This window comes from Trichosurus vulpecula, chromosome 1 (genome assembly GCF_011100635.1).
Source record: "Trichosurus vulpecula isolate mTriVul1 chromosome 1, mTriVul1.pri, whole genome shotgun sequence".
Taxonomy (NCBI): Eukaryota; Metazoa; Chordata; class Mammalia; order Diprotodontia; family Phalangeridae; genus Trichosurus; species Trichosurus vulpecula.
The window spans coordinates 488,402,158-488,427,270 of record NC_050573.1 but is presented as its reverse complement, the minus strand read 5'-3'; the positions used below and the strand labels follow the sequence as shown (position 1 = coordinate 488,427,270).

Below are 25,113 nucleotides of genomic sequence, written 5' to 3'. Positions count from 1 at the left end.
TTCATCAATTCTTTGGGGGTGAATAGCATTTTTCATCAAAAGTCCTTCAGAACTGTCTTTGGTTTTTGTATTGCTGAGAATAGCTAAGAAATTCACATTTTATCATCTTATAATACTGCTCTTACTGTTTACACTGCTCTCCTGATTTTGCGTTTCACTATGCATCAGTTCATGTAAGATTTTCCAAGTTTTTCTCAAAGCATCCTGCTCATCATTTCTTATAGCACAAGAGTATTTCATTGAAATCATACACCAAAATTTGTTTAGCCATTCCCCAATTGATGGGCATACCCATAATTTCCAATTCTTTGTCACCACAAGAGCTGCTATTTTTTTGTACATATAGATTCCTTTACTTTTTTATCTCTTTGGGATCTAGACCTAGTAGTGGTATTGATGGCTCAAAGGCTATACAATTTTATAGCCCTTTGGACAGAGTTCCAATTTATTCTTCAGAATGATTGGATTAGTTCACAATTCCCACAAGAGTGCATATTATATCCCAATTTTACTACCTCCCCTCTAACATTTGTCGTTTTCCTTTTCTGTCAAATTACCAATCTGATAGGTGTGAGGTGATATCTCAGAGTCGTTTTAATTTGCATTTCTCTAATCAATAGTGATTTATGGAAATTTTTCATGTGACTATAGATTTTTTGTGAAAACTGCCTATTCGTATATTTTTACCATTTATCAATTTGGAAATGACTTGTATTCTTATAAATTTGACTCAGCTCTCTCTCTCTCTCTCTCTCTCTCTCTCTCTCTCTCTCTCTCTGCATATATATATATATATATACATATATATGCATATACAAATATATATATACATATATACGCATATACAAATATATATATGCATATACAAATATATATATATGCATATACAAATATATATATATATGCATATACAAATATATATATATATACGCTGATATTTCATGTGGGTTTATTTTAGATCCTGGAACAAGTTTGTCAAATATTTCAACTATCTTTATTTGATTCTCTAGGATTCTTCAAATATACCATCATATCATCTGTAAAGAATGATGAATTTATTTCCTCATTGCATATTCAAATTCCTTCAACTTTGTTTTCTTCTCCTATTGCTATAGTTAGCATTTCTAGTGCAATATTGGATAATAGAGGTGATAATGGGCTTTGTTGCTTCTCCTCTGATTTTATTGGGAAAGCTTTTAGCTTATTCCCATTACTGATAATGCTTACTGAAGATTTTAGATAGATACTAATGATCAATTCAAGGAAAGCTCCATTTATTCCCATGCTTTCAAGTGTTTTTGAAAGGAATGAGTGCTGTATTTTGTCAAAAGCTTTTTTTTTAGCATTTATTGAAATAATAATAAGAATTTTGTTGTTTTCATTATTGATAAGGTCAAATGTGCTGATAGTTTTCCCAAATTAAACCAACCATAGATTCCTGGCATAAATCCCAACTAGTCCATTTTCCAACTAATGTTCATTAGGGAAGTTGCTCTGTAGCTTTCTTTCTCTGTTTTAACTATTCCTAGCTTAGGTATCATTACTATACTTGTGTTGCAAAAGGAATTTGGTAGGACTCCTTCTTTACCTGATTTTCTAAACACTTTATAATGGATTAGAATTAATTGTTCTTTTAACATTTGGTAGAAATCAATTGTGCAAACTTCTGTTCCTGGGATTATTTCTTTTTTACTGGAGAGATCATTAGTGGATTGTTCATTTTTTTCCCTAAGATGGGGTTATTTTAGACAAATTTTCTTTTATGCTAAACTGGGTAATTGAAAATATATATTGGCATATAATTGTCAATATACCTCCTAATAATTGCATTAATTTCCTCTTCATTGGCAGTAAATTCATCCTTTTCATTTTTTTATACTGGTAATTTGGTTTTCTTCCTTCTTTTTAAAATCTAATTATCTGATGGTTTATTTTATTATTTAACATAAAGCCAGCTCCTAGTTTTATGTATTAGTTGAATGGTTTTCTCACTTTCAATTTTGTTAATCTCTCCTTTGATTTTTCAGAATTTCCAATTTAGTATTTAAGTAGCCATTTTTAATTTGTTCTCTTTTTTAGTTTATTTTTTTTCATCACACACCCAATTTATTGCTCTGCTCTTTCTCAATTTTATTGATGTAGGCATTTAGAGACATAAATTTTCCCCCAGTATTACTCTGGCTGTATCACACAAATTGTGGAATATTATCTCATTGTTCTCATTCTCTTTAATGAAATTAATGATTGTTCCTGTGATTTTTTCTTTAACCCATTCATTCTTTAAGATTAGATCATTTGATTCCCTATTAATTTTAAACTACTTCTCTGTAGTCCTTTATTTAAAATAATTTTATTTCATTAGGATCTGAAGATGATGCATTTAATATTTCTGCTTTTCGGCATTTGATTGTGAGTTTTTATGCCATCACACATGGCCATTTGTGTGTTTGTGTGTGTGTGTGTAGCCAGAATGGACTTTGTTTTCTTTGAATGACTCAGCTCGCCTCATTGAGCTTCCCTGGACGCTGGGGCTTGCTCTTCCGGGGCAGGACCAGAGCTTCCTGTGTGATGAGTCGTGGCGCTGGCTGAGGGGAGGTGTGTTAACGTGGTCTACGCTGGGGGAGGGGCCAAGTCAAGAACCAATCGGCCCTGGTCATTCAGGCGGCGCTTGATGATGTCAAAAACTCTATAAGAGGGGAGAGGACAGCTTGAAGATCCTCCTTTCCTTTTCCGGTTGGAGCCAGAGACACCTACAGCCAAAGCTGAGCTGCCGGTAGCAGAGCTGACTAGAGGCTAGTGAGTAATCTTCTTACCGTAGAGGGGAAGCATGTATACGATTTTGCCTTATATCATCTCGCTTCTCTGTGGCCTTCTGATTACCCTTGTAAGGCGGACTTATTGGGCCTGGAAGCTTTTGATGAAAATATCAAAATGGGGATGCTGGTTTGTGGGCTTGTTATTGTGGAGTGTAAATACATGCTTTAGTTCTCCTGCCTTCTGCCTAGAGAATTCCTTGTATCCTGCAGTTCCGGACCTTTTAGGCACATATGAGATTCTCTTTGAAATCATAAATTCTGCCTTCCTAATATAGTGTGTGTGTGTGTGTGTGTGTGTGTGTGTGTGTGTGTGTGTGTGTGTGTATGATGTACTGCTGAGGAAAAGGCATATTCCTTTCTATTCTCTTTCAGTTTTCTCCAGAGGTCTATTATATCTAACTTTTCTAAAATCTTATTTGCCTCCTTAACTCCTTTCTTCTTTATTTTGTGGTTTTATTTATCTAGTTCAGAGAAGGAAAAATTGAGGTCCCTCACCAATATGGTTTTACTATCTATTTCCTCCTCTAACTCATTTAACTTTTAGTTTAAGAATTTTGATACTATACCAATTGGTACATATTTACTTAATATTGATATTACTTCATTTTCCATGATACTGTCTAGCAAGATATAATTTCCTTGCTTATCTCTTTTAATTAGATCTATCATTTCTTTAATTTACTTAATATTTACTTAATATCATTATGTTACCCATGCTCTTTTTTGTTTATTAACTTCAGCTGAAGCATAATAGATTCTTCTCCAGCCATTTATCTTTATTCTCTATATGTCTGTCTGCTACAAGTGTATTTCATGCAAATAACATGTTGTAGGATTCTCTTTTTTAATCCATTCTTCTATATGCTTCTGTTATGTGGGTGAGGTTATCCATCCATAGTTATGATTACTAACTGTACATTTCCCTCCATCCTATTTCCCCTCTGTTTATCCTTCTCTCTCTTTCTCTCTTTTTGTCTCTGTCTGTCTCTCTGCATTTCTCTGTGTCTGTTTCTCTGTCTGTGTCTGTCTGTGTGTGTTTCTTTCCCCTTCTCTCTCTCTTTTCACTCTGTCCGTCCTCAAAAGTGTTTTGCTTATGACTACTGCCTCCCAAAATCCACTCTTCTTTCTATCATTCCTCCTACTTCTCTGTAGGGTAAGATAGATTTCTATACCCAACTGAAAATATATGTTTTTCCTTCTTTCACCCAATTTGGATGATAGTAAGATTCAAGACTCGCTGATCACTCTTTAGTCTTACCTTCTGCTGAAAAAGCTCTTTCATATCTCTTTTTTGTGAAATAATTTACTCCATTCTACCTCTCCCTTACCCCTTCTCCTGCTTCATTTTTCTTTCTCATCCTAATTTGTATGTCATCCCATCACACTTAACTCACACCTGTCTTTTCTATTTATGTATATTCCTTCTAACTGCCCCAATAATAATAAAATTCTTAAGAGTTACAAGAATCATCTTCTCATGTTGTAATGCAAATGGTTTAACATTATTGAACCCATTACAATTCCTCTTCTCTGTTTACCTTTTTATCATCTTGTATCTTGTATTTGAAAATCAACTTTTCTGTTCAGCTCTAGACTTTTCATCAGGGATGCATGAAATTTCTATCTTTTATTAACTATTAATTTTCTCCCTTGAAGGATTATATTTGGTTTTGCTGGTTCTGTGAGTCTCGGTTTTAATCATAGCTCATTTGCCTTCTGGGATATCATATTCCAAGCCATGTGATCTTTTAATTTGGTGGAGGAAAGTCAGAGACTTGTCTGGGCTCTCCCAAATTGACCTCCAAACAATTTTAAAGTAATACCTCAAAATGGATTTTGGGTTGTCAGAACAAAAAGAGGATGGGGGGCAGAGCCAACATCACAGAGTAAAAGCAGGGACTTGCTTTATCTCACTCCCAAGCCCTTCCAAATGCCCCTAGAAGTCACCCTAAACAAATTCTAGAGCAGCAGCACCCACAAAATGATAGAGTGAAAGAATGCCCACACCAAGACAGCCTGAAAGGTCAACAGGAAAGACATGTTAAACTGAGTTGAGAAAGGAACACAGACCAATGCTGGCAACAGGTCTCTACAAATATCTCCAAAAACAACTACACAAAATGCCTGAAACTTGGGACAGTACACTCTCCACACTGGAAGCAGAGCCCTACCTTAACAAAGAGTTAACAAGTCAAGTAATTGGTTGGGAAAATGAACAAACAGCAGAAAAAAAAAACTGAGACTACAGAATCTTACTTTGCTGACAAAGAAGATCAAAACTTCCAAACAAAAGAAGACAACAAAGTCAAAACTCTTACATCCAAAGCCTCCAAAAATATATGAATAGGTCACAGGGCATGGAAGAGCTCAAAAAGATTTTTAAAATCAAGTAATCGAAGTAGAAGAAAAATTGGGAAGAGAAATGAGAGTGATTCAAGAAAATAATGAAAAATGAGTCAACAGCTTGCTAAAGGAGACCCCCAAAATGCTGAAGACAATAATATCTTTAAAAAAATAGACTAACCCAAATGGCAAAAGAGGTACAAAAAGCAAATAAGGAAAAGAATGTCTTAAACAGCAGAATTGGTCAAATGGGGGGGCAGGGTCCAAAAGCTCACTGAAGGAAATAATTCCTTAAAAATTAGAATGAAGCCAATGGAAGCTAATGACTATGAGAAGTCAAGAAATTCTTTAAAAATGAAACCAAAAGAATGAAAAAGAAAAACAGAAGACAATGTGAAATATCTTGTTGGAAAAACAACTAATCTGTAAAATAGATCCAGGAGAGAGAATTTAAAAATTATTGGACTATTTGAAATATTCTCTTCTTTTTGGAAGGGGAAAGGTAGGACAATTGGGGTTAAGTGACTTGCCCAAGGTCACAAAGGCAGTAAGTGTGGCAGGTATCTGAGGCTGGATTTGAACTCAGATCCTCCAGACTATAGGGCCAGTGCTCTACTCACTGGTGAGTTGAATATGTTGGGATGATTATTTAAAAACTAAAATTAAGGGGTAAGAGAGAGGAATGTACTAGTAGAAGGAGAAAGGAGAGGAAGAATGGGGTAAATTATTTCACATAAAAGAGTCAAGGAAAAGCTTTTACAGTGGAGGGGAATAGGAGGGATGTGAGAGGAAATTAGTGAACCTTAGTCTCATCACATTTGGCTTAAGAGGAGGGTATAGCATTCACACTTAATTGAGTATGGAAATCTATCTTGCCCTACAGGAAAGTAGAGGGAAGGTGATGGGAAAGGGATGAGAAAAGGGAGGGCAGATTGGAGAGGTGGTAATCAGAAGCAAGTACTTTTGAGTTGGAACAGGATTCGAAGAGACAATAGAATAAATGGGGGGAGCAGGATAGGATGGAGGGAAACAGGTAGTCTTTTGCAACATGACTGTTATGGAGGTGTTTTGTGTGATTTCACATGTATAACCTTTATCAAATTGCTTGCCTTCTAAATGAAGATGGGTGAGGAGGGAGGAGGGGAGAGAATTTGGAAATCAAAATTTTTAAAATGAATGTTAAAAATTGTTTTTACATGCAACTAGGGAATAAAATATATAGGCAATGGGGTGTAGAAATCAATCTTGCCCTACAGGAAAACAGAAGGGAAGGGGATAAGATACAGTGGGAGTGATAGAAGGAAAGGCAGATTGGAGGAAAGGGTAATCAGAATGCATGCCATCTTGGGATGGGGGGAGGGGAGAGATGGGGAAAAAATTTGGAACTCAAAATACTGTGGAAGTAAATCTTGAAAACTAAAAATTAATTAATTATTAAAGCTCAAGAAAAAAAAAAACAATGAAGTGAAAAAATATTTTCTACCTCAAGACAACTTGTAAGGTCAATGAGAAAAATCTAAATCTTCTGTAATCCTTATGGTGGCTCCATACTATTTGAATTATTTCTTTCTGGCTCCTTTAAGTATTTTCTCTTTGATTTGGGAGTTCTTGAACTTTGCTGTAATAATCCTGGGAATTTTCATTTGGGGAACCTCTTTCAGGAGGTAACTGGTGTAGTCTTTCAACTTCTACTTAATCCTGTATTTTACCTGTAGACATTTGACTTTGTCATCCTCTCCTGAGCTTCTGTTTTGATCTTCCCCATCACCATAGTGACTTTCTATAGTCAGAATATTTTGTTTGCTAATTTTACCAGTCTATTTATTGACTTTGAAATTTATGTTCATGTTGAGCTCTGCTGCCTGAGTTGAGGGGGCACAGTCCCAAGCTACAGTTTTCCTGTTGCTATTTTCAGAGCTAATTTAGAGAGTCTGTAGTTTTCAGTTATTCTAAGGTGCTATGAGGTAAGGAGAGGTGTGATCACTGCTTTCCTTGTCTGTACTCTGGCCTGTAAGTGACCAAAAAGACTCTTTGCTATCCTAGAAGTCTGACCAGGGTATCCACACTTCTGTGGCTGTGAGTTTCTGTGTGCTAGTGTTCTTTTTGCCCTGGGACTGAAACCCACCCCTGAGAATGGGCAATGCAACAGAGTCCTATATACAGTGCGAGAAACTAATCTCTTTCTGTCCAGTTGTCTGATCCTTCACTCTCTGTGGACTGAAGTTCTGGAAGCTGCTGCTACCAATTTAATTGCTCCCAAGGCCTTCTGTTGGACTGCAGGTGGCTTGTGTTCCACTGTCACTTCAGTGAAACAGACTTTTCCTATTTATTTTCTAAGTTAACTTGGGCTAGAAAATCCTTTTATCTCATCCTTTTGTTGGTTCTGCCACTCCAGAATTCATTTTGAGGTGTTATTTTAAAATTGTTTGGAAGTGAATTTGGAAGAGCTCAAGTGAGTCCCTGTTTTTAGTCTACCATATTGGCTCTGCCCCCAATTTTAAATTGCAATTTTGCATACAAACTAAGTATCAATATTCTGTTATTACTTTTTAATATCTGAGATCATATATTTTTATATGTTGTAATGGTAAGTAAAGGTATGTTTTCAGAAGTGTAGGTATCTATAATTAAGATCTATATTGATAACAAACAGAAGGAAGAAAAAACATATAGCTAAAGGAAGAAGGATTGAATGACAAGATAAAAGTGTCACTTTGTCTTATGGGGACTTATTGTTTTTAAGTGTAAAATGAAAGTCTTGAATCATTTTCTTTTAAAGACTTCTTCCAACATCATCCAAATTTTTATTAACTCATAACTGAATTGTGATACAAATGCTCTGATTGTTTCAATTGACTTATTAGATAGCTAAGATTTTTATCCTTTATCTAATAGATGATTTGGCAATTTGCTGCTAGAAGAGCAAAAACAAAAGCAAAATCTTGAATAATTTCTGTCAAAGGTGATTTACTATTAGATGAAAAAATGTCCACAATCACTATATATGTAAAAACTGAACAGGACAGATGTGTAGCAGGACAGATGAGGAAGGCACACTACTGGGAGCTCAGCTGGACTTCTCAGGTATGATGGATACTGACATATTGGCAAGAAGTCATAACTTGTGTGGACATGATTGCTAAAAGTTAATGTGGTAGGTATGGGGATTAATCTGGAACATAGTCCCATCCAATTTAAAATAAGTGTAAAGTGGCATGCTCTGATACCTTAATGAGGCAGGAACATATCTCAATTGTTTAGTAAGTGTGAACAAGGCTGAGTACAAAACAGACTGAGTATAAAAAGAAGTCCTTGGTCATTTTAGATGTTTTTCAAAACCATTGGATGAACTAGAATGATGTGGAACAGGAAATATGTTCAGATTGGTGATGAAAATTTTTCACATTCCATGAGTCTATCTTTTAAACAGTAAGACAATTATTCAATAGTTGTTACGCATATATTAATGTAAAGTGAACTAAGCTCTGGAAATATAAAGAAATATTAAAACAACAACAACAGAATCCCTGCCATATTACACAAGTTCATGTATAACTTTGGCCTTTCTAAATTAAGGTCTTTCCCAGGTTTCTTTTGCATGTGCGTGTAAGTATACACACAACTAATACATTTGTATGTATGTATGCACATATATATATATATATATATATATATATATATATATGTATGCACATATATATATATATATGTATATATATATGCTTGTGAATGATACGATATGTGTGCATCTACATGTTTGTGTGTATAGCATCCATTTTATTTTGGGTAGTTTCTGATTTATTATGTGGTTTTCAATTGGAACAAAGTTTGATTGGAACATTTCAAGTCTCTATCTTTATCAGAAGTCCTCCACCTTTTTTATCCTAAGCAAAAAAGCAATGGCAGCTGTTTTCTCCTGAGTTACTCCAGTTCTGCTAGTTAACGTCTCTCTTTCTGGATTTTATACATTTTTGTCTGTGGCAGAGATAAGATTTTTAGGTATTTTTTTTTCTATACTGCAGCTGCTACTTTAAAAAAAGTGTCTAACATACCAGAATTTAATAACTAACCAAATGACAGTTCAGCTTTGCATTTGTCATTATCCTGATCAATTCACTCTTCTTTATTTTTCTGGTAACTATTTTCCAAAGCTGTCTTTCTTCCTCATAAGCCTGATCTTCCTACTACTGCTGCAGCCGAAATCATTATAGTAAAATATCCTTTTCCTTAGTCAGCTTCTGGAGTCAGACTCCACTGAAAGCGAAGACCTAAAAAGCAGGGGAAACAAAAATAGAAAGTAAAGGAAACTTGGGAATCCTGCACAGGATAATTTCCCTGTTCCTCGAATCTCCAGGGGCAAAATTACCACTATGATAAAATAAGGATACTCAGTTTCTACCCATCCCTCACTGATAATACATTTTATAACTTCAAAATCACTAGGAAGGAAGTGAATAGTTAGATGATGCTTTCTTTTTGTAATGGCTCCTTGAGTCCTCAGTTATTTTAGTTCAATAGTCAATCAATATACTCTCAGAAGATGTCATACAAATCTAGGAGATGTTCCCTGAATTCCCCTTGTAGTTGGTAAGAATGCTGCTTATAGTCAGAAAGAAAGTCCGCATATTACAAAAATATAAAAAGAAATATAATGAACAAATGACTGGATTGGCAATTTATATTCTGCTGTGCAAATATTTCAACTTTGCCCAGGAATCTGACCTTGCTTTAAAGGAAACCATTTAGATTACTCCAAAAGGCAAGAAACTGGGGATGGGTGGTTGAAATGATATCTGAATCAAAAGATACATTTACCAAAAGAAAAAGTGATTAGTATTTAGTTTAATGAGTTGGATAGTAATCCATAAAAGGAATATAGTTTATTAATCCATTCTCTTTCTCTGTCTCACTCTCTGTCAAGGTCTATTTTTTTCTAAGTCTCAGTATAATAATTGAAACTTGAATTGGATTGTATTCTAAAATTCTAAATGAATAGCAAACAGTCCCAGAAAGGAAATTAAAAATTATCTGACTGGCTATAGAGACAGAATATGTAATGGCAACACTCAGTGTGAAAGCAAAATGATTTTCTCCTATACTAATTTTGAAACATGGGTCCCACATATGAAGTGTCAAGGTGACAGAATAAGTCCAAGGAAGTAAATGGCCCCTTAGATGACTGCAGTACTACACGTAGTTGATGAAAACATTAAAGCATATGAAATGGTACTAGAAAATGGCAAGGCACCTGAGCTCCATACTGAGAGAGGATTCTTTAGCAGTATAATAAATACAGACCTCATTTTGTGGGGTAGTTTTGACAGCCTACATTATAAGTTGTATCAAAGACAATCTATGGGGGAAGCTGTCAACTTCCAGAAGGTCACTGAGTTAAACTGTTCACCATGCTGAGTTGGCACAGTGGCATTTATCATAGCACATCACATAGGGTTATCCTATGGCAAGCAGAGCCTTCTCAGGCGTGAGAAGAAGCCTGGCATTTTCTATCTCCTGCAGGTTCCTGCTTTTGGAAGCCAGGAAGGGCATCTGTACGAGTTGGCTAACTACATTGATAAACCATGAGAAATGCCAAAGAGAGTAATTTATGTCCCCTTTCTCAGCTTGAAGAGGAACAACACCCAAATTTTTATAATGAAAGGTCAGAACAATGAAACACTTGCTTTTAACGCTTTTCTGAAAAACTAAAGAAAATAACAAGATTTGCAATAATTTACAAATTCTATTCTATTTAAATAATATAATGATTAAATTGTGAAAACTAAATAGGTACAATATATACTTTTCCTTAAAACCATACTTATATCCCTGAACTGATTTCTCATGAATGAAATATAAATTTTGTCACATTTTAAAAATTCATGTCTTTTTACTTATAGGATCATAAGATCACATATCAAGCTGGAAGGCATGTTAAAGGGTAGGTCATAAAACTTCAATGACTTCGCCAACATCACACAGGAAACTCCGAGGCCCCAGATTAGAACCTAGGTCTTTTGACTTCATAGCTCTTGTTTGTTTGTTGTTTTCATTTTTTTCTGGGTTTCATCTTGATATGAAATAGAGAATTAGAAAACTTTAATTTGATATCAAGTAGCTTTTTTACATATGTCACTTGAGAAATACTATTCTCAAAGTAGGCACTTCAGGTTTAGGGATAAGTATCACACATGGCATTACAGATAGTCAGAACAACAGGTTATTAGAGAGATCATCTAGTCTATAGTATTTTAATGTGAGACAGATACATTTGTTTCATGTGAGAGAGATACATACAGAGAAAGAGAAAAGAGGCGAACTATATTTGAATAAACAAAATTTAATTCTTTTGAAATCTTTGGTATTTTGTATGTGTTTAAAAGCAGTCAATCACACATACCAAGAGTTATGAACCCTTGAGGTAGTTTTACCATCTCATTTCACAGATGAGGAAAATGAAGCTTAGAAGGCTTGCCATGGGCAAATATTCTTATTTGGAAGGTAGGAAAAACATAGACATTTCTTGAGTTTCTTTACATTGCTTACCTTCTGATCTAGATCAAGTTTAATAACATAATTGATGAAAATATTTGGCAACCTCAAGTAATGATGGGAAAGTCACCATTGATTTTTTAAAAAATGTTTCTTGCTTTTTCTGAAGTTCTTGTACAGCTAAAGTAGTATCAATTAGCTATACCTGCTTTGGAAGCAGCTGCCTTATTTTGACAGTTTTTCCATTCCCTCAAGAATCACACATTAAGCTTTGTCATTTGAATGGTGCGTGTTTTTCATTTATTATTCTATATTTGTTGCCTCTGAGTACATTTACAAGAGTAATAGAAAAAGGCAGGACCTGCCATTATGGTTTACTGACTAATAGACAACAGAACACATGTATAATCATACACATGAATGCATTTAATTCTTATATGGGTGATCTTTCTCTAGATAGGATGACAGAAGAAAAGTAAATAACATGATGCCCAAAACTGTAATCACTTTTTTTTCCAAGTTCACTAGCCCACCAAATGCCTCTTTTAAAAACAGATAGAAATAATATAATTGATGTTTGTTTGGCTGGTTTTAATTGATAAGAATCAGCATGCTTAATCATTTTACTTTTGGCACACTATCTCAAATTGGGGTTCTTTAATTAAAACCTTGAGAGTCAGTATGGGAGAATGGCCAGTGTCTTGGAGTCAGGAAGCCTTAAAGACCTGCCTCTGACAGACATGAAAGAATGATGCTGTCCTCAACAGAAGTAGGAACATTTGGAAGATGGTAGGGATTGGGGAAAAATATGATCAGTTTGGTTTTGGACATGATAAGCACAAGATGGAATGTTCAATAGGCACTTGGATTTGTGGGACTGAACCTTAAGAAAAACTGGGACTGATTATATAGATATGGGAATATTCTTCATAGAAGTGCTAACTGAACCTATGGTAGTTGATGATGTCACCAAGAGAGCAGAGAGAACAGAGAGCCTAGGATTGATTGTCGTCCGTTGTTGTCAGAGGCTGCATTGAGTACACAATAATCTGTGAACAAAATATTGTGCACCAACTATCCATCCACTGAAGTCTTGGCTAGTACCCTTTTTTTCTTTTTTTTTGAAGTACAAAAAAAAATCAAACAACTAGGAAAATACGACATAGCCTTGAAACACTGAATAGGAAGGCTATGTTAATTGCATTCAGTAAGAAGTCAGTATAAAAAGAACAAGATCTTTTCCAATACAATGCCTGGTACTAATATGTTGCTCAAAGTTTTAACCAACAGTGATAACTGGATAATTAGTGCTAGCTGCCTCCTGTACTCTGGGGTAGAAAAAAGCTCTCTCTTGAAACTTGCTTAGAAGTTTAAGTCATCTTCTTACCCTTTCCTGTCCTAAGAGTGTCCTCTCAACAAGTTGGTTCTGTTGAAGAGGGCAAATGAGCAGGGCCAGGATCAGGTATCACATCTTTTTCTGCTTTGGGGAAAACTAACTTTCCCCCAAACCAGTCATCTACCATTCTATTAAGCTAGAGACTTAGGATTATTCTCAAGCAAAGAGAGGCTTTCTTTGGCCTTAACTCAAAACCATTCATGTTAGTCTCAGAAGACACTTTAACTGAAGTGTTGCCCCTGTAGTACCTTCCAGAAGGGCAAGAAAAAGTAACGTGAGGAACAAGCCTAGCAAAGCCTTTGTGAAAGAACCTGAGCTTCATTCTCCTGGTGGGAGATTTCCCATTTATGATCTTGCTTGGTGTCCCAGTTGAAAGCTGGTGTGAGCACTGTCTTCATCAAAGGAAAGATCACCTGGGAGCTGCTCAGTGCTGTAATCCAAGTAACCCTCTTCCCCCAGATTCCCCTCTGAATGCCAGTTCTTGTACTAGGGAGTAAAGCACATCTGTGTTTCTCTTTTCCAATCAGTAGTGAACTCATGGCTGCTACTTTCTGCTCTACGAGAAATGCTTCAATAAGGTGTGTGTGAAGTTGTCACCAAACAAATGTGGACAGCTACTTCAGGGATTCATACCAGATGGGAGGTAGATTGGGGAGAAGAACTGCTAATACCTACAAACCCAAAGGGTTATTCTAGCTTCTAGGAATGGAATACCTCTGAACCAGCTGAAAGCCTTTAAGGGCTCCAACAGATAGAATAGGGGTCATCTTCACAGAAGAGATGGACCTCCAATCCAGATCTGAGCACCAGTTTCTTCCGTTTCTTCACCTAAGGGCTAAAACACATAATGGAACCAACAGAATCTGAAGGCAGATGTGAAATTCCCATAAAGGTAGTCTTAAACTTGCTACAAACCTCAATTTCTTCATTCTGAAATTTTCATTGAAAGGTAAAAATTTCCATACATTTTTACAAGTAGACCAATTATCCCACCCCAGATGACTACTAACAATAACTCCACTTTGCAATACAAGCCAGAGAATCCTTCATCTTCTTGGTCATGGTGGGGATGAGGTACATGTGGTCATCAACACATTTGGTCACACAGGGCTCTAGCTGCCTGTGCACCTGCTGCTCCTTGCTCCCAGCATCCATCAAGTCTTTGGCTTTGTCATTGAAGTACATGGTGCATTGAGACAGGTGGTCCTGGAATTTCTCCAGTTTTGCTGGTAACAAGGACCTGTTCCTGGGCCAAGGGAGCATGGCAGCATTTAATGCCCTGATGGACCTGCTGCATGGAGGCCTGGGTATCTTCACAGCAGCTGGCCATGCACCGGAACATGGTAGCCTGCATCTTGCAGATATTCTCTCATTCCAGCCCTTTTTCCATGGTTTCTCCCCCCCCTCCACCTCCTCCACCCACAGCTGCTATGGTGTACCTTGGTATACACCCCCACCCCCATCCCCATGCCCTGCCCTGAGGGGCTGAACAATCTAACCAGGAATCCACATGGAGTGCTGGGTGTAGCCCTGCCCCCTCTCCAGATGTCCACTTCCAGACTTGTAACCTTTTCAAGCTAAATGATTTACCATCAGTGTGGTAGCCATCCTTGATGCCATTTTCATTCTTGTTCAAGGCATCCGTAAGTAAGGTAGATTTTAGCATGTGAAAAGTAGATTTTTGTTGTTATTTCTTAGAGTTCAGTTTCCCAAGTTCTATGGCCATAACAACCTCAGTTTCCCAGGATCCATGGCCATAACAATCTCTGTTTCCCAGGTATTAGATATGAGTCCCCAGGCTCATGGTTCAAAACATCTCCACCACTTCTGAGCAGCATTATATAAGGATAAATAATATCAATACATGTGCTGAAATTGTAAGCATCCACTGTGACTGCACAGTGAGATTACAGGGATGAGGTGATGTAAACTTGTGAGACTATTGCTGGTAGCATGCCTTCTTTGTCTGATGCCCTATAAAAACAGTTGGGAAATTTTATGGTTGAATGCACAAGCTGGAATGCTGTGTGCCTTTACTGGCCCCCATCAAGGCTTTGGAGGAGGAAATCTGTGTTTGCCTCAACTGCCCCCCCCATTAATGCTTGAGGGGATTTAGGGGAACTGTTTAGGGTTGAATGTACAAGTTGTGTCGGTCTGGATTGGCTCCATCCAGACATGGGGGTAGTTGCCCCCCTGCATCCCCCGCTTCTCACCAGCCCCTGCAAGAAGGGTGATTAGGGAATGCTGTAGGGGTTTGTAATGCTTCCATTATCAGCAATACTGTGTTAGAGAAGACTAGACTAGAATGAAGCTTATTATCGACCTCTTTGAGGCTGTCTTTCCTGTCTGACCAGATCAAGAGTGAACCTGTTAGAGGCTAGAGTCGGAAACTTCCAGCTCCTCCTGTATATTATCCGTCTAACAGCATCTGACAAAATTGCTGAAAACATCATGCTAAAAAGCATGGGAATAGGAGATGAGAATGGGAGCTAGTGACTGCTGTACAGCCACCGCCTCCACCAGAGCTACCACCTTGGCCACCAGCGAGAACCTCCAACTTGCCCCGCCAACCTGCGAGCCTGCGGAACGATCGTCCTACCTCCTCAACTTTGACAGCTTGTTTCTGGACCTTCCCAGACCCAGGACAGCTTCCAGCATGGACACCTCAGCCAGTTCTTACCTGAACAAAAATATCAAGCAGATGTACCTGAACCTGCCTCAAGGGAACAAAGTCCTGGCCATGTACATTTGGATCGATGGAACTGGCGAGGGACTTCGCTGTAAAACTCGGACCCTAGAGAGTGAACCAAAGAGCATCGATGAACTACCTGAATGGAATTTTGTTGGCTCTAGCACTTTTCAGTCAGAAGGCTCTAACAGTGACATGTACCTTGTTCCTGCTGCTCTGTTCCGAGACCCCTTCCGAAAGGACCCTAACAAACTGGTTTTCTGTGAAGTTTTCAAGTATAACCGCAAGCCTGCAGAGACCAATTTGAGGCATACCTGTAAGCGGATAATGGATATGGTGGCCAACCAGAAACCCTGGTTTGGTATGGAGCAAGAGTATACTCTCATGGGAACAGATGGATACCCTTTTGGTTGGCCTTCCAATGGGTTCCCTGGGCCCCAGGGTCCATATTACTGTGGTGTGGGAGCTGATAAAGCCTATGGAAGAGATATAGCAGAAGCTCATGACCGTGCTTGTCTATATGCTGGAGTCAAAATTGCAGGGAGAAATGCTGACGTAATGCCAGCTCAGTGGGAGCTCCAGATAGGACCCTGTGAAGGGATTGAAATGGGAGATCACCTCTGGATTGCCTGCTTCATCCTCCGTGGAGTGTGTGAAGATTTTGGAATGATTGTAACGTTTTATCCCAAACCAATTCCTGGGAACTGGAATGGAGCTGGTTGCCATACTAACTTCAGTACCAAGGCCATGAGAGAAGAGAATGGTCTAAAGTTTATTGAAGAAGCCATTGAGAGACTAAGTAAGAGACACAAGTATCACATCCAAGCTTATGACCCCAAGGTGGGTCTGGACAATGCCTGTCGCCTGACAGGTTTCCATGAGACATCCAACATCAACGAGTTCTCTACTGGTGTGGCCAACCACAGTGCCAGCATCCAGATTCCCCAGATGGTTGGGCAGAACAAAAATGGATACTTTGAAAATCGCCGTCCCTCTGCCAACTGTGACCCTTACTCAGTGACAGAGGCGCTTATCCGTACCTGTCTCCTCAATGAGACAGGAGAAGAACCCTTTCAGTACAAAAACTAAGTGGACTAGACCTACAGATAGGTTCTGTATTCCCCTCCCCATAAACTTTTTCTCATGCCCTCATCCACCTCACTTCTCCCTTCTTCCAATTTTCCCTACTAGATGTAACTCAGAGCACAAAATACCATGTTTTTTTGTGCCCACAGATAACTCCTTGCTTTTTTTTGTGGGGTAACAGGAGTAGGGTTGGGAGATGTTTTTAATCTTTTTTTTCTCCCATCATTGACTTTTGAAGACTGAGAAATAGTATGTTAGGGGGGGAAAAGGGGGTTGGGGAACATAACCACTGCTTCCATCTAATCAAGTTTGCACATCAACAGAGACTTGTGGCTTCCAGGAAAAAAAAATAAAAGTATTTAAGATGGCAGGTTTGGGGAGAGTGGAAGGTGGATAGAAGGAGGAATTTACTGAGTTTTTTGGAAGGGAGGGAGAAGAGCATTAAATTCATATGAGACTCTAATCTATTTTTCTTAAAAGATAAGAATTAGTAAGGGGTGGTTATTTCCTGCTTACAGGAAAACAAACACTTTGTTTTCTAGTTGTATGGGGCCTAGTGGGGAAACCCTTGGCAAGAAGATGAACCAATGGGGACTGTTCAGCATTAGAAGAGAGAAAAGGAACCTCCTTGCCCACTCATCCTCCCTTTACCCAAAGCAGAGTAGTATTTTTATATTTAAACTTAAAAACAAAAAGAACAACTTTGGGAGTGTATGTACATGGGGTGGGGGTGGAGAGGCAAAGCAGGTGGGAAGGTCTGGTCAGAAGCAGGGAGCTCCTGCTAAGAAGAAAGGACTGTACTAGAAGGGAATTGATAAAAAAAAAAAAGCCTTGCTTTTGTGGCTGGACATCTTTTCAGCTTACCATCTTGACCTTCCGTGCAGCTAAAGGCAGCAGGAAGCACTAACAAGCACACATTGAATGAAGCACACATATGGGGGGCGTTGGGGTTGAGGGGTGGTAAAAAGTATAAGTTGGCTGGTCAACTTAACCATGTTACTGGAGAGGTGGGAGGGGTTGTGGGGGTTTATTTTCTGGTGGGACTAGTGTGTCACTAAAGCAGGCCTTTTGATATGTTAAAAAAAAAACCCTTTATAAAGGCAAAACAATTTTAGATTCTAATGTTTATAGGGTTTCTAAGTTGTACAGTTTTTCAGAGTTGCATGCTTATATGCCCTAGTATGCTCAAACCATTGCCTAACTGTCATTTAGTGATGAGGTTGGGGTTGACAGAGCTGGGTTCAGACGTTTGTATTTTTGTACCCTGGTATCTTTTCTGAGTGCCAGGTCTTCCTCTGCCTTTTTGTCAAGATTTCTGATTAGCTTTTTTTCCTTTTATAATAAAAACAGAACAGAACAACAACAACAACAAAAAAAAAGCATGGGAGTAAGCACACAGCCCCACTTCATTCCATTGCTGACCAGGAAACTGTGAGAGCATCATCCATAATACAGAACTCATGCAAGCATGCCATCCTGAAACTAATGTACAAAACTGATAAACTTCTCTGGACAAGCAAATTTTGCCATAATTTCCCACAAGCCCTCAAGAGTATCAAACACTAATTCAAAGGGCCTAGGATAGAAACTTTGAAAAGAATCAATATAAATTTGTGTCACAAAACACCATGGAGGAGAGAATATTTTGGAGGAAGGGCATAGATGAGAGTGAGAGCGAGAGCAAGAGTGAAAGAGAGAGAGCGAGAGAGAGAGAGAGAGAGAGAGAGAGGGAGACAGACAAACAGACAGACAGACAGACATTAAGTGCTTACCATTTGCCATGCAGGCTGATGAACCCTAGGGATACAAGCATAAATAAAATGTTTCTTTCCCTCAAGGAGTTTAAATTTTAAGGAGGAGAGGAAAACACTTAAAGGGAAGCTGGGATAGGCTTTATGGGGTGTCAGTATAGTGCAGAGATGACAAGAAAAGACATGGAGGCATGATTACAGGCAAGATGGAATGAAAACACACCTATTAGCGGTCAAGGTGTTCCTAAGGGTAGAGCCCAATTTTACAGTGGGAAAGATGTAGAGGTGGTGATCAGAGAAAAAGTGTCACTGTGTACAGATATCTGAGAAGAGGGAAACATAGCCATATTTTGCAGAGAGGTTAAGGTGGATGAGGACAGAGAAGAGGCTATGAGACATGGCAATTAAGAGATCATTCATGTAACATATTTTAGAGTTGACCCCAAGTGTATCCTATTGGGGTAGTCCACCCGTTTTTTTTTAATATTTAATCATTTTTACCCTAGGTCTTAAAGTAATCAGAAGATATATTCTGAAATTTCCTTATAAACCATTAAAATCATACCCCTTTTCAGTTAGATTTGATTCCATCCTTTGATAAATAATATAATTGAAAAAACTTTTTCCCATAAGTTTTCATTCATCTCTTTACCAAATTCCCTAATTCCCTATGTTTGTGGTTCTGTTGTGTTTTGGTGATCCCCTCAGAATTTCGTTATCATTGTGAGTCAGCCTTTTAATAAGACAGAGGTCCTGGGTGTGGTTTTTTTATGTTTTAATGATCTTAAAAGAAGAAAGGAAAGAAAGGGTGAAGGGGATATATTGGGGAGAAGGAAAGGGAAGAGAGAATTATGTCACATAATTGGGATACATAAATAGTAGACTTTACAAAAAAGGTATAAAAGAGTGAAAGCAGCAGGCAACATTTAAACCAAATTGACAAAAAGAAAGAAGACAACACACACAGAGTCTGGTGAAGAATTACATTTCACTCAACAGGGTAAAGGGTAGAAAGGAGAGGAAAGAAGGGAGAAAAAGAGAGAGGGCAGTTTAGGGGCAGAAGTTAATACTAAGCAAAATAAATTCTACAGAGGGTAGATTGCAAAGAGGGATTTAGTGGATAAGAAGAAGGATAAGAACTTGAGACTGGGCTCTTGGCAAGGAAAAGAGAAGAAGTGCAGGGGCAAAGAAACAAATTGCTTTAAACTTAGAACACTGGGATTGACCTTACTTGTTGCTCTCTAATTTTCTTTTTTTTTTTTTTTTTTTTTAGAAAGAGTCAGGAAACAAAGAAAACAAAAGTAGAAGATAATAGGAAGGACAGAAATACGGAAATACTGATCACAACTATGTATGTTAAAAGATTAAGATAAAATGGAAGTGCATAACATAATAGAGCAGAAAGCATAATCCTGTGATAAATAAAGGACTAGATCAATGCTTATTATGATTCAAACAAGGTAAATTAGGCAGGTCCCCACTCAAAGTATTAGACAAATAAGTAGCCAAAAAAAAAAAAACTTAACTAAAAGAGAGTGTAGGAAATCCACATTTATTTTTCTGGAAGAGTACTAAAGAAAATTAATTACTATGAATTCTAAACATGTATGTGTCAATTGGCATAACATCTAAATAAAGGAAAATGTAAATGAATAACAAGGAGATACAGATAGTAAAACTATAACAGTAGTTGTACATGTGTATGTGCCGGGTCAATGTCTTCCTTTCAGACTCAGATACATCTAACAAAAAAAATCAAACAAACAAGGAAGAAGACAAGGAATGAGCTTAGAAAAGTTATATATTATATTGAATAAGAATCCAAAAGAGTATACATGTTTCTTAACTAACTTCATGGAACCTTTATAAAAATTGACAATACATTATCAATCAGTAAACATTTATTATGTTCCTGCTATGAGCCAGGCAGTGTGTTAAGTGCTGAAATTACAAAAAAGTGGCAAAAGACAGTCCTTATCCTGAAGAAGCTCACAATCAATCAAGGGAGACAGCATGCAAACAAGTATATACAAAACAAACTATATACAAGATAAATGGGGAACAATTAAAAGAGGGAAAGGACTGGAATTTAGAGGGATTGGGGAAGGTTTCATGTAGAATGTACAATTTTAGTTGGAAATAAAAGGAAGCCAGGGAGGTCAGTAGTCAAAGTGGAGGAGGGAGATCATTCCAGGCACAAAGAAGAGTTGAAGAAAGTACCTGGAGCTGAGAGACAGAGTATCCTATCCATAGAACAATCAGGAACCCAGTGTCACTGGGTCAAAGAGTACATATTGGGCATAACATGTATTAGTGGAAAGGCAAGAGGGGGCTAGGTTTTAAAGGACCTTGAATGCCAAACAGAGCTCTTTTCATTTTCTCCTGGGGGCAGTAGAAAACCACAGGAACTTATTGAGAGGGGTTAGAGATAACATACTCAGACCTGCATTTTATCACAATTACTTTATCACTTTAAAATCCCTTTAAAATGAATAGAAAGAAAATATTGCATGTATTACTGTAATGGCAAGCAGGGTAGGACTTTTTGTTGTCTTTTGTTTTGGAGTGTTTCTCAGCACTAAGGCAATCGAGCGCCTTTGAGTCTTGCTTTTGTTCAAATCAAGAGTCTTTGATTGAATCGGGAGTTTAAGGATCTGCTTAAGTCACAGGAAGGCTTAGGTCACATGGGTTTGAGTCTCATGGTTGTGATGCCCTTTGACCCTGAAGAAGTGTGTGTGTGTGTGTGTGTGTGTGTGTGTATACATACATACATACATATATATATATATATATATATATATATATGTACTCTGAGGTTAGCATTTTGCTGGGGGCTCACTCACTGGAAAAGTGTCATGTGATTTGACCAGACAAGCCTCTGAGTAGCCATTGGAGTCCCTCTTTCCACTCCTCAGCTTTGAAAACACTAGATGTTGGTGCTTCTCTCTCTGGTAACAGTGTATATAATGTCTTGGACAGCCAGCCAGAAGCCTGTCTGCTGATCTGTGCTATTTTGCTCTGTTTATATAACTTCTGCTTGTAATTTCTATTTGTGTTTTCCCTGAAGATCAGGGTATTGACTTTTTCTCCTGAATTAAGTGAATAATGTATGTACATTTAATTAAAGTGAGATCGTAAACCCCTGAAAGTTGCTTTCCTTAGAAAAGCAGATCAAAGAATCTGTGCTAGCAGCCTTCCTGTGTGCTGGTGTTGTTGGTCTTACACAGCCACAGTAGCAGCAAGTAGCATTGTTGTTACAAATGGTGTAGCCAGGCAGGATCTGCAAATTAAAAGGAAAGCATGGGGCCTGGGACAATTGTTCATTGTTTCCCAGTTTTGGTGGCTGTGTTCTAAGGAGCCCCAGGAGCAGCAGTGGCCTGAGGGGAAATAGGCAAGTAACAGTGGTTGGAATGGTTTCCCCAGTGCCCAGAGCAGTCACCTCTTCTTGCCCCTCCCTACCCCACTATCACACCAGAGGAGACAGGCCAGAACAGTGGTGTGGGAGGAAAAAAAAATAGCTGCTTGGGGGAGCTGGGGATGGCCAGAGCCAGGGCTTGAGTGGATTTGCCCAACTCTGGACTGTGCTGAAGGGGTGAATGTCCTGATATTGTATTATATGTGGAGCCATGGAGCAGGAGTGTAAAACTGCCTTCATACAGACTCAGCAGGAGGCATTGATGAGGTGATAGCAAAAGTAGAGAGCTGCCTGCATTGAGATTCAAGTAGAAGGCAGGAGCTGCTGGCTCCTGCTGGAGGACATGGAACCCCAGAGCTCACAATTTATATCCAGGGCAAGATAAAAACTTTGCCATGAGGTGCTGACTGTGCTTTTTATTTTATTTTATTTTTTTTTGCTACCTTCTCTTGGGACGGTTGCTTGGGACCCAGGGGGGATGGTGGAGTTGTCTGTGGTGGGTAGAAGTGCCATGGACCCCAAGGATCCACTCTTTTGTCTTTGTTGCCCAGCTGCCCCTCGAGGAGTATGTGAAGAATACACGCCCAAGAAAATTTTGATTGGACTTTTTAATTTGCGTTTGGCCTTTGCTCATTATAAGCACTCTGGTACCTGAGGGTGCCAGGAGGAAGCCTGCAATAGCAGTGTTGGGAGAAAGACATACCCTCAAGAAAGACTTTACTTGGACACTCTGTATTGGCTAAAGAGATTATAACTTGCTGTTACCTAGGAGTGGATGGTGTTTGTATTTTCTGCCACTCCTTAAGAACGAAATGTTGTGCTAGGGAAGACCCTGGCCTGGGACCTCCTGTTTGTATAAATATTTTGGGAAATGCTATTGAATGTTATATTTTGCTTAAGGATGTTGTTATGAATGTTATGTTTAGTTTATTGAATAATGTGATCACAAAGTATAGTGCCTCTATTTGTTCCAGGATCCATGGCCAATTAGATTGCTTAAGCCAATGATCCTGGAGGGGTGGAAATGTAATGGCAAGCAGGGTAGGACTTTTTGTTGTCTTTTGTTTTGGAGTGCTTCTCAGCACTAAGGCAATCAAGTACCTTTGAGTCTCACCTTTGCTTGAATCAAGAGTCTTTGATTGAATTGGGAGTCTTTGATGATCTGCTTAAGTCACAGGAAGTTCTTAGGTCACATGGGTTTGCGTCCTATGGTTGTGACACCCTCTGTCCCTAAAGAATTGTATAACTGTGATGCTCTGAGGTTAGCATATTGCTTAGGGCTTACTCACTGGAAGAGTGTCCTGTGATTTGACCACATGAGACTCTGGGTAGCCATTGGAGCCCCTCCCCCCACCCCTTGGCTTTGAAAAAGTTAGATGTTAGTGCTTTTCTCTTTGGTAACTACATATGTAATGTCTTGGACTGACAACTAAAAGCCTATCTCCTGATTTGTGTTATTTTGCTCTGTTTATATAATTTCTGCTTGTAATTTCTATTTGTGTTTTCTCTGAAGTTTAGGGTGCTGACTTTTTCCCCTGAACTAAGTCTATGACATATGTATGTTTGATTAAAGTGAGATTGTAAAGCCATTAAAGTTGCTTTCCTTAGAAAAGCAGATCAAAGAACTGTGCTATCAGTCCTCCTGCGTGCTGGTATTATTGATCTTGCACTGCCACAGTAGCAGCAAGTAGCATTGTTATTACAATTACAGTTGGCCTTTTTGAGCAGTTCAGCTACAAAAGGCAGAAAATATATAAGATAATTTTAGGAATGGAGGGATCAATTAACAATTTTTCTTCTTCCCAGGAGAGGAAACATGGACATGTTATTAGGCAGTTGGAAATGAACTAGTAGACAGGGAGAAATTGAAATTGAAAATGAGTGATAGAGTGGGGGATGAAAAAAGGAGTGTTCTGTTGAAGAAGGTGGGATGGAATGGGATTGATTGAACATATAGAAGTATTAGCCTTGGAAAGGAGTAAGTGCTCTTTATTTTGTGAGATGGGGTGAAGAAGGAGAAAATGGTGGAAGGATCCTGAGTGATAATAGAGGAGGAAGAAAAGGGAAATTTCAAGATGAATGGCCTCAACTTTTCTGTAAAATATGAGGCAAATTTCTTAACTGAGGTAGCTGGGGGTGGGGAAGCCATGGAAGGTTTGAGGAGGGAGGAAAAGGTTTGGAAGTGCTACTTTAGAGAGCGGAATAGTGAGTGGATAACTGTGGTACAGTAGGATTGCCTAGCAGCAGGGAGTACACAGAAGTTATGTAATGTTAATCTGTGTTGGACCCATCCAGAATTACTGTTATGATTTTTTTCACCTTTATTCAGGGGCATATGTGTAGACGCCATAGTGATAACGATGAGAATGATCTGAGGCTGAGATTTTTTTGGGAATAATAAATGATATGATAAGGGGGCTAAGGATTCAAGAAAGAAGGAGAGTATAGAATTAAATTGGTTTGCCAGGGAGTCAAGATGGGAAGAAGAGAGTGGCTAGTGCAGAGGAGATAGCCAGGGAGAGATTTGAGGAGTCAAGGGATCACAGTGCAGATGAAGAGTCGGTTCTATGTGATGGAAGGCAGAGATGAGAAAAACGATAGCTTTTGGTCAGATGAGGGGATTTCGGAATTATTAAACATGGAGGTATTATGTCTGTGGGTAATGACAATATCAAGGGTATGACCATCTTTGTATGTGGCTGAAGTGGGGTGGAGTAGTAGATCATGGGCTGAGGAACAAAGTGGTTAAGATGTTTGAAGAGGAATCAATATATATGCCCCCTAGTTGAAGTCCCCTATTATAAAGGCAGGAGTTGGGGAGGAGAGAAAAATTTTAAACCAGGTATTGAACTGATTGAAGAAAGAAGGGGAATTACATGGGAGTCTGTAGACAACAGCTACCAGGATTTTGATAGAGTGGCAGATATGAATAGTATGAACCTCAAAAGAAAAAAAAAGGTTACTGTGTAATGGAGCTATGGGGAAAATCTGGAAATGACAATGCATAGCAAGGATTATTCCACCCTGACCAGTGAGCTGAAAAGAATAAATGAAGTTGCAGCCAGTAGTGGAAAGGATGGGCAGAAATGCTACGTCATAGGGGGTAGAACAAAAATTGGTAAAATTTG

General features: G+C 38.4%; 1 protein-coding gene and 1 pseudogene across 1 annotated transcript; one reads left to right on the top strand and one right to left on the bottom strand.

The window, feature by feature from the left end:
* Positions 1-14,049: 14,049 nt before the first annotated feature.
* LOC118840374 lies at positions 14,050-14,416 on the bottom strand (annotated as a pseudogene).
* Positions 14,417-15,694: 1,278 nt separating this feature from the next.
* On the top strand, positions 15,695-16,822 carry LOC118833244 (glutamine synthetase-like). The gene has a single exon (XM_036740606.1). It carries the CDS (start codon positions 15,701-15,703, stop codon positions 16,820-16,822), a length of 1,122 nt encoding a protein of 373 aa, XP_036596501.1. The 5' UTR covers positions 15,695-15,700.
* Positions 16,823-25,113: the final 8,291 nt, after the last annotated feature.

Excerpts from the sequence above, each read along its gene's own strand:
- LOC118833244 (XM_036740606.1), top strand. The coding sequence starts at position 15,701 with ATGGACACCTCAGCCAGTTCTTACCTGAACAAAAATATCAAGCAGATG.